The sequence below is a fragment of the Hypomesus transpacificus genome, chromosome 19, assembly GCF_021917145.1.
Source record: "Hypomesus transpacificus isolate Combined female chromosome 19, fHypTra1, whole genome shotgun sequence".
Classification (NCBI taxonomy): Eukaryota; Metazoa; Chordata; class Actinopteri; order Osmeriformes; family Osmeridae; genus Hypomesus; species Hypomesus transpacificus.
The window spans coordinates 12674255-12684853 of NC_061078.1; the positions used below are offsets into that span (position 1 = coordinate 12674255).

General features: G+C 44.4%; 1 protein-coding gene across 1 annotated transcript; it reads left to right on the forward strand.

Moving 5' to 3' along the window:
• Positions 1-620: 620 nt before the first annotated feature.
• On the forward strand, positions 621-10286 carry LOC124481467 (mucin-5B; the record flags this gene model as incomplete). The annotated part of the gene is made up of 30 exons (XM_047041394.1): positions 621-725; positions 970-1026; positions 1178-1445; positions 1975-2086; positions 2441-2531; positions 2621-2727; positions 3002-3212; positions 3486-3611; positions 3945-4062; positions 4219-4357; positions 4507-4617; positions 4795-4864; positions 4969-5106; positions 5283-5447; positions 5563-5657; positions 5965-6091; positions 6284-6539; positions 6653-6696; positions 6850-6959; positions 7083-7234; positions 7366-7504; positions 7618-7728; positions 7856-8032; positions 8145-8384; positions 8486-8642; positions 8819-8947; positions 9183-9336; positions 9430-9473; positions 9564-9809; positions 9991-10286. Coding segments are annotated over exons 1-30 (4269 nt in total), but the record flags the coding sequence as incomplete, so codon positions are not given.
• Between the last annotated feature and the right edge of the window lie 313 nt (positions 10287-10599).

A 10599-nucleotide genomic window follows, 5' to 3' on the forward strand; every position in this document is an offset into this window, starting at 1 on the left:
TAGGGTTAGGCCTTCAGTGAGAAACTGAAGATACTTAGAGACTGAAGCCTAGCCAACATGGCTGGAATTGACGTCTTCTTTCTATAAATGTGATTTACATATTAGATACACAGATATTCATGAAATGTGCCTCATCATACATGTTTTTGCCTCCACCAGTATGTAAACGGTTGTATACTCCAGTATACGGACCAGTATAATCATTGATGATAATGATGGACTGACTGACAGTTTTACAATGAAACAGCACCTGTTGTGACTCAAAAGGCTTGGGCCTTCATTAGCTTACATTTACTTCTAGTTCATACATTTGCTTCTACCATCTGTCTCTAAACTTCTTTTAAATTCTTAAACACAAATTACTGTCACCTCTCCATGTAAAATCCAGTGTTACAAAGGGACCCATTGTGTCCACGTGTGTTTAGAAGTGTACGAGAACATTCCGGATAAATCTACGTCAGAAGAAGGTTACTTGAAAGGGCCCATCCTGAAGAGCAGAGGGGAGGAGGAGGAGGAAAGGAAAGGAGGAGAGGAAAGTAAGAGAAAAGGTAGTCCCTCCTCGTAGACAGAGTTCAGGTATAAAACCCTGACCTAGGTGTAGCTTCTTACTCATACCTGCAGATCTGTGGACTCACGCAGCAGCATCATGGGGACTATAGGGGACAGACAACCACATATGCTGACATGCCTGGCAATTCTGATCACACTAGCCGCAACACAAACAGGTTGGTCCATTGTTAAATACTCCATGAAATGTATTTATTTTTTATTTTTTATTAAACAAAAACGTGAAATAGATCTAAGAAGTCAAACTGGGTAATGATCTAATTGAATCTCTATGGTCAACTCAATAATTGGATTTAAAAAACACTCAATGAAGATTAGAAACCTGGATAATTTTGGGATAGAATCTTATATAGTAAAAAGTACTGGGATCATCATCAGTTCTGTGCTTTCTGTTTCTTATAGTGATTCCAACATCGGTTTCTGTCTTCCCCACAACAACTTTGATGACCCAATTGTCAGGTAATATTCACACACACACACACACACACATACGGACCCCCACACACACACACACACACTTCTACACACTCCAGCCAGGAACTGCCGATACCAAACACATTCTGACCCGTCGCAGGGCACCCCTCAGTTTCAAATGGTGTTTTCTCTCTAGGGGTGAACTCTTCTTACCTGGACATGGTTTGCAGTACATGGGGCAACTACCACTTCAAGACCTTTGACGGGGACATGTTCCAACTGCCCTCCACCTGCAACCACATCCTGACGTCTCACTGCCGCAGCAGCAGCAACTATGAGGACTTTAACATCCAGATGAGGAGACAGGTGGTGAACAACATAACCACCATCAGCAAGATCACCATGATGCTGGATGGCACCACAGTGGAGATCTCTAAGGACTCCGTCCTGGTCAACGGCAAGACGTAAGTTTGCTTCTATACTCACTCATAAAACGACTGCACAGATACACACTATTCACTTAGAACTACAGCTGACAAGATCATTTAAGAATGTGAATATCAGTTTAGTAGGTGACCAGAGTTCCATTTCGTTGTGTATTTTCTTTTGCTGCACAATTTTCCCATTGGAATGAATACATTTAAAACCTGCACTATAGTTGCATGACTCCTCTGTCTCGCTGACTGTAGGCAAAAATGACATCTCAGTCTATTCACCTCATTAATATAAAGCTGCATTATCAATTTATGTGAGTCACTAACAGAGGTTGTTTGGAAACCCGATTTTGACGTGTATGCAAATGTATCTCTCCAGCTTTGCATATTGAAATTACCTTAACAATTTTAATTCTGGTTAGAATGTGTTTAATCCCACTTTCATACCCACTCAGACAGAGTGTGAACAGGTAACCATGGCAGGTTCGTCTCAAATGATTAGGTGACTATCTTAGTCACTCAGACTGACTGTATTTTCAATCTGTCCCCTCCATTGCAGGGTGGTTGTGCCATATGTGTACTCTGGAGTGTCAATCAAAAATACAAGCTCCATCACAGTCCAGTCCAAACTGGGGTTGTTGCTCATCTGGAACTTGGAAGACTCACTACGGGTAAGATGAGCACTCTATTAGTACTGGCTACAACACCGAATGAACAACTAGGACATTGTGTAAGGAAAACAGATAAAGTTCCAACAAATATTTACAGATGAACGCAAAGTGATTGTCAAGTGAATAGTCTGACAAGTTCCGAAATGTTAGGAAAGCAAACACCAGTGCACATAGACAGACTCTGAAAACATAACCAACGCAAATACCACAAAGCATTTATTTAACCCAACACCCAATGTGCTAACAATTATGGCTGATGGAATTTAAAGGTTTTTATATAGTGATGTTAAAGACATTAGAGGACAAATACAGTCATAATTGAATGTCTTGATTATCTTGACTTGGATTTTTTAGATCGAAATGAACCCGAAATTCCACAATCAGACATGTGGGCTCTGTGGCGATTTCAATGGAGTTGAGACATATGACGAGTTCATCAAGAATGGTAACATAATAACAGTTATATTTGATGTAAACTGCTAATCAATGAGTTATATTTATGTAAACGGTTAATATCCTGCTTTGCTCTATCAGGTGTGAAGCAATCAGTGTCGTCCTACGGAGAGCAGTGGAAGCTAGACGATCCCTTGGAAACGTGTTATGAACCTGTACTCAATGCTGAAGAGAGCTGTGGAGATATGGTAATGTTAAGCCTATGCAAATCTCTCATGTGACAAGCAGTTTACTCAGCAACTTTATGTAAAAATGTTAGGACTCGATTTGTACAGTCGGTTGTTGGCCCACACCCACAATTAGAAAAATCCATAGTCACTCATCCTTCTACCCTGCTAATAGATTAACTATGAAGAAAATGCTGTGTAGGGCCTACAAAATTGCAGTGTAAGGTCAACAAAATTGTGATGCAAACTGGCAACAGGACTAATAGGACGCTATTGGGATTTGATTTTTTTCTAGGCCTTTTGTGAGACGCTTTTCAAGACCCCAGTGTTTGCAGACTGTGCCAACCGCTTGGACTTTGAATCCTTTGTCAAAGCTTGCATGGCAGACATGTGCCACTGTGACAACAACACCTCCTTCTGCCTATGTGACACCCTTTCGGAGTTTTCCCGCGAGTGTGTCCATGCAGGGGGCTCACCCATGCAGTGGAGAACAGAGCAGTTCTGTGGTAAGTCAAGTAGGACGACGCCATGTCAAGTTTTACCTGAAAACACACGCACTGTTTAGCATCTTCTCAGGTAATATGGATGTCTAATAACTGTTTTACAGTACATTCATATAATTGAATGAATGAAGAATCCATACAATTCTGAATTCTTACATGAAAACTATGTTTACACAATCACTGCATACACAACCATCACATGTTATCTTTGTGGGAAAAGATTGAACCAAGACAGTTCCGTTTAATTGTGAATTTGATTAAACTATGTTTCCACAGGAAAGACATGTCCCTACAACATGGTGTACCAGGAGTGTGGCAGCCCCTGTGCTGATTCCTGCTCCAACCCCCAGAGCAGTCAGCTCTGTAACAGTCACTGCACCGACGGCTGCTTCTGCCCTCCAGGTACACACAGTACCACCCTCACAACCTCTGCGACAAGAGTGACCTAACCCTAATGAAGAATGATCCCAAAATACAATCTGCTTTAGTAAAATGTCATAGGAAAATACATTTTTTATTTTTTTTATCATTGTATTATTTTGTGCATTCTAAGAGGACAGTTGGCTTATTCACTTCTGCTTCCTCCATATTAAATGGAGGTTAAATCAAAATATATTTGTATGGTCATACTCTGTGGCCGTGAATAATCTCTCTTTCTCCCTCTCTTTCATTCTCCCTCTGTCTCTCTCTGCCTCTCTCCATCTCTCTCTCTTTCCATCAATTTCGCTTCCTCAGGTTCTGTCTTTGATGACGTTAATAAGACAGGCTGTATCCCAGTACTCGAGTGTCCTTGCTTGCACAATGGACAAACATACGGCACAGGAGAATCCTACTCAACCAAATGTAAAGACTGGTAAGTCTAGCTGCAGACATTACATCTCATCTGTGTAAGATGCAAGTACGGTCCACATTTACTGTAATACATTATTCCATGTATGCAGGTTAAATGAGATGTCAAAATATTGTCTCATATGTCATATGTCTTACAACACTGTGTTGTTCCATGTAGCATGTGTTCCGGTGGTCAGTGGAGCTGCCAGCAGAAGGACTGTCCAGGGACGTGCTCTGTGGAGGGAGGGTCTCACATCAACACCTTCGATGGGAAACTCTACAACTTCCATGGAGCCTGCTCTTACGTGCTGGCTAAGGTACGCCGCTCTTCACTACAGAGCTCAGGCCTTTCATTAAATTGTCGTGGGAACTAGGTGCTGCCTGTCCAGTAAGTCTGTCTGTTTCTGAACTCGAAACGTCCCTCGATATCTCTGATGCTAACCCTGTCTGTGTTGCCGTGTTGCAGGAATGTAATGGGTCCCAGTTCAGAGTGCAGGGAGATCTGGTGAAGTGTGGCTTGTCAGACACAGAGACCTGCCTCAGATCCATCACCCTGGTTCTGGGTAGCCCACCCACAGTAAGTCACTGCTGCTGCTGCTCAGGCCAAAAGGAATCAGGAGACCATTGCATTGTTTGATTTCGAAAATGTGGTTACCGTGCGAGAACAATGGTTTCTAGAATGTTGTCTATGTTCCAGAAACCTCTAAAGATGTAATCTCAGTCTCATTCAGCATGTCTACACACCATTTTACAGGTGATCAAAGTCCAGTCCAGTGGGAATGTCTTAGCCAATCAGATTCTCACGCAACTTCCTCTTTACACCGGTTAGTAACCTTGACATATTATCGCGTGTGGTGACTAAAATGATACACAGCAAAGGAGTTGGTCAACCAAAGGTCTGAATCATTGTCCTCTCCCCGTGCTGCAGCGGATGTGAGCATCTTCCAGCCCTCCTCCTTCTTCATCTTCATCCAGACCTCCGTGGGTCTGCAGCTGGAGGTGCAGCTCGTACCCAACATGCAGCTCTACATCACCGCCAGCTCCGCCCTCAAGGGCTCGACATGCGGTACGGCCCTGCCCCACCGTCCACCCACGTTTACCGTCTCTTCCTCCCCCCCCCACAGTCTCCCGGTCCTCCTCCACCTCTCTATCTACTCCATCTCCTTCTACTCCTCCCTTCTCCTCTTCTCCATATCCTCATTTCCATCTTATGTTGATGCCATCTATCTGCTACCCCCCCAGGTCTGTGTGGGAACTTCAATGACATCCTTGCTGATGACTTCAAGGTGATGAGTGGACTAGTGGAAGCCACCCCTGTGGCCTTTGCTAACACGTGGAAGACCATGGCCAGCTGTCCTGATGTCAGTACCTCCTTCTCAAATCCCTGTAGTCTCGGAGTGGAAAACGGTAAGGCACAGAGCCATCTCTTTGGGAGTGCAGTCCACAGATGAAAAGAATCACAACTTCATAATGTTGATAATGATATGCGAATGTGATGACAATATGCCTGTCTGACTCACAGAGAGATATGCCACGTTCTGGTGCACCAAGCTGACAGATCCACAAGGGGCGTTCTCCTCCTGCCACTCAGTGATCAACCCAGAGACCTACAAAGATGTGAGTCCTACACACACTGACTCATCATTCACAGAGGCAGTTGTACGTTTAACACAAGGCAGCACTTCCCATTCAAGTAAATTAACTGCCTACTACTGTAAATGTAACTATATTGCAAAACCTACAGTGACAACATTGTACCAACATAACCAAACAACATGAATATACACTCACCTTATAAAGTAGTTAATTCTTACATAGACTAAAGTCATACATACACTAAAATAGAGAAACATTCGAGTGTGAATCCCTTTTTGGTTTTGTTTCTTCGTTCCTTCTCTGAACACCCAAATATGTCTCTGCGCAGAACTGCATGTATGACAGCTGTAACTGTGAGAAGAGTGAGGACTGCATGTGTACTGCTGTCTCTTCCTACGTCCACGCCTGTGCTGCTGCGGGGATCATGCTCGACGGCTGGAGGGACGGCATCTGCAGTGAGTCCAACACGGACGCATCTCCAACACACTTGTGACGCGCGTCTAATTCTGCGAGCAAATCTGTAACACAGCTGCAGCACTCATCCCTCTCTCTCTCTCTCTCTCTCTCTCTCTCTCTCTCTCTCTCTCTCTCTCTCTCTCTCCCTCTCTCTCCCTCTCTCTCTCTCTCTCTCTCTCTTCTCTTCTCAGCCAAGTACAACTCGTCCTGCGCCCCTGGGACGGTCTACAGCTACAACATGGTCAGCTGTGGGCGGACCTGCCGCTCTCTCAGCCAGACTGACCGCAGTTGCGGCCAGGAATTCACCTCTGTGGACGGCTGTGGCTGCCTCCAGGGCACCTACCTGAACCAGGCGGGCCAGTGCGTGGAGGCCAGCAGCTGCCCCTGCTACGACAAGGACACCATCATCCCAGCGGGGGAGAGCACCAGCAAGGATGGAGCCAGCTGGTGAGGAGAAACAAACAGGGTTCAGATGGGGTCAGGTCAGGTTTGGGGTAAGGGTACCTCTCAGGATTGTCGCAAAAAGCATCATGTCTCCGATATGTACTGCTCTTTTACAGTGTTTGTAAAGACGGAACGCTGAGCTGCGGAGGGCAACTGGAAGGTAAGCGTAATCCTTTCTGCCAGACCTGATTCTGGTGAGCTGCTGTATTTCAGTGGGTGGTTTTAAATTGAGAGACGAGTCACGTCAATTCCAGATCATATCAGTAATTAATGACTATTGAATTGATTTAACTGTGCGTGTTTGTGTTTTCAGCGCTAACAGGCTGCATTGCTCCCATGGTTTACTTCAACTGTTCCAATGAACCACTCGGAGCCCCAGGGATTGAGTGTGAGAAGAGCTGTGAGACCTTGGACATGTTCTGTGTGAGTACAAAACACTCCACTGACATCATACTGTGAATGCTGTGCATCACATTCAAACTTATATTGTGTTCCTGCTGTGATATCTGTGTATCCATGTTGTACTTTGGTGTGTTCACACTGCAGATCAGTACAGATTGCACATCAGGCTGTATGTGTCCCACGGGCCTGGTGGCTGATGGGAAAGGTGGCTGCATCCTGGAAGACAACTGTCCCTGTGTCCACAATGGAGCTATATACCAGCCTGGTCAAACCCTCAAAGAAAAGTGTAACACCTGGTATGTCTACAGCTAGCCCCCATGCATCTCCACAGCTGGTAACTCGCAGACATCACCAACAGTAACCAATGTTCCAGTACCTAACTATCTGTACTGTATGCGTGTGTGGGTCTGTTACATGTTGTTTACAGCACGTGCAAGGCCAGGAAATGGGAGTGCACCACAAAGGAGTGCGATGAAGTATGTTCCATGTACGGCGATGGAAATTATATAAGCTTTGACAATGTACGGTACACCTTCAATGGAGGATGTGAATACACTCTGCTACAGGTATGTGTCTCTGTGGGGGGCCAGTGTTTGTGTGGTGTAAGCAGTCAGATTGTGCTCAATTCTGCGTGTGCTTTTGATCATCTGGTCTTGACCCTTGTGTACGTCTTCACCAGAACTCCTGCAGTGGCAATCTCACCTCAAACAGCTTCAGAATTAACACCGAAAATGTGCCCTGTGGTACCACAGGGACCACCTGCTCTAAAAACATCAAGCTCTATATGGGGGTATGCACAACCGTTCTGTCTGGCATACAAACTTGACAAAAGCCATCTACCGTGGGATTTAATTGCAGACTTACATGTATCTATTTTTGTGTGTGTTTTTATGGGTCTGTTTTTGTGTTTATGTCAGGCTAATGAACTGCTGCTGACCGACAATGGGTACCAAGTCATTCGAGAAAATGGAGGATCATTTCCCCAGCAAATAAGTAAGATGGGAATATATTTGGTCATTGAGGTGCAGCCTGGACTCATCCTGATGTGGGACACAAAGACAAGCTTGTTCATCAAGATGAGCCCAGCGTTTCAGGTACACACATGTGATAGAATTTTACAGTTATTCTTCTGTCAATTCACTAAAAGCTGTCTCAAAAAGTTTGTTACAGGAACTTTATGAATTCTCCATTGTTTGTTGACTTCAGGGACAGGTCTGCGGTCTGTGTGGTAACTATGATGGCAACGGACAGAACGACTTTACCACTAGAAATCAAGAGACAGTGGTGGACCCACTGGACTTTGGAAACAGCTGGAAGAACAACCCCACCTGCCCTAACACTGTGGCCAGCAAACCGGCCTGTACCACCAACCCCTACAGACAAGCTTGGTCTTTAAAGAAGTGCAGTATCCTCCAGAGTCAAGTCTTCCAAGCATGTCACTCTCAGGTGAGTTCATAACAGGAACAGATCAGGAATGTTGAAATATGTATACTTAGTAGCATGCTCATTTGGTTTGTTAACCTTGTGTTTAACATTTTGTCCCAAAGGTGGATCCAACTCCATATTATGAAGCTTGCGTGCGAGACTCGTGTGCTTGTGACAGCGGAGGAGACTGTGAATGTTTCTGTACCGCTGTGGCTGCTTATGCTGAGGCCTGCAACGAAGCTGGAGCATGTGTGTCCTGGAGAACACCACAGATATGCCGTACGTCTGTTCAAAATCAGCCTCACTTATAAACAGAGAGAGACTCTGATCTGACTCTAGATCTGCTTGAGGTTCCCAATCACTGCTGTCATGTCCTAATAAACTGTCAACCAGCAGATCTATGAACATTCTAGAACAGTGTGTTATTGCATACTTCATTGTGTCATCTATTGCAGCCTTGTTTTGTGACTATTACAACTCTCCTGATGGATGTGAGTGGCACTACAAGCCATGTGGAGCTCCATGTATGAAGACCTGCAGGAACCCCTCTGGGACATGCTCTAGCCTCATCCCTGCTCTGGAGGGTAAGTACATAGCTTACCCAACCTAAATCAAGAGTTTGTGGGAATTGCAGTATGAAGTTTCTGGCAATGTTCATCAGAACACAATAAAGCGACTGTGCTGAAAGGCTTGTTTGACCTGCTTTCCTCAATACTCCTGTTCAACCACAGAGTTTGGAGTTGTACATTGTATGAAGCTAATGTTGCTTTGTGTTGCAGGATAATAACAATGCTCCTACATACTCTTTCTGTGCTATAGGTTGCTATCCCAGTTGCCCACCTTCCAAAGCCTACTTCAACCAGGATAGTATGACATGTGTGCCTCTTGACCAGTGTGGCTGTTATGACTACCAGGGAAACCATTACAGCAACGGAGCCCGAGTTCCAACTTTAGAAAGAAACTGTTACACTTGGTAAGTTGTTATATATGGTCTTGCTGACAAAAAACTGTAATGCATGAATGCAATATACAGTTATACTCCAATGATCAATCTGTTTTGTTATAGCTACTGTACGATGAGTGGAGTAAGCTGCAGCTACGATGTTAAAGGTAAGACAAATGTGCCCTGATATCAGAAAAAAAGATTTAAAAAGAGTTCACAGTGATTGATCATCTGAAAATTACATGTATTTCCTTCAGCTTGTACATGTCTGTACAATGGTAAAACTTACCCATATGGATCGACAATCTACAATACCACGGATGGCATTGGGAACTGCATCGAAGCTGTTTGTGGAGTCAATGGGGAAATTACAAGGAATTTGTACCCTTGTCAGACAACAACTGCACCACCAACGTCAACCACTCCAGTGACCATAACCACTGCCAGCTCCACAGTGTCCACTACCTTGAGACCCACAACTGTCTTTACATTCTCAACACCTGGTAAGGCAATTAAAGGAATTTATTAACTTTCCAAAATTGGTTTTAAAGTTACTTTATCTTACTACTCACATTATGTGGGATACTGCAATTGTTGGGATAACTGTTCTTAAGAATGAGTATTGAGAGTGACAGGCATTACCTCAAAATTCAGTCTTCAAACTCAGTATTTTCTTATTTACAGAGATTACATCATCAAAGGTCACTTGGTCTACAACCAAACCTACCATAACGACAGTTAAACTGACCACTGAGTCAACACTTGCGAGTACCTTACCATCGCACACAACTAGTGAACAATCCACTACAACTGAGCAGGTAACAGTTGAGACTACAGTGCCAAAGTCAACTCCGCCCACTACATCTACAGGCGAAACAACAACCACAAAAGCTGAGACTACAAATAAGGCTGAAACCACAACTGAGGCTATTGTATCGACATCCACAGTGCCTCCTAAACTGGAGACCACAGGCCCTACAACAGCAGCTACAACGGTGGTGGTTGAGACCTCATCTACAGAACAGCCCTCAACAGCAAGTCCCTCAACAACTGGACAGGTTGTCTCTACTGCTGAGCCAACTGCAGTTACTACAACGACCAGTGTACCATCTACATCTACTTTGGGAACAACTACCATTGTGGTTGAAACTACAACACAGGCAGAAACCACAACTGAGGCTATTGTATCAACATCCACAGTGCCTCCTAAAGTAGAGACAACAGGCCCTACAACAGCAGCTACAACGGTGGTGGTTGAGACCTCATCTACAGAACAGCCCTCAACAGCAAGTC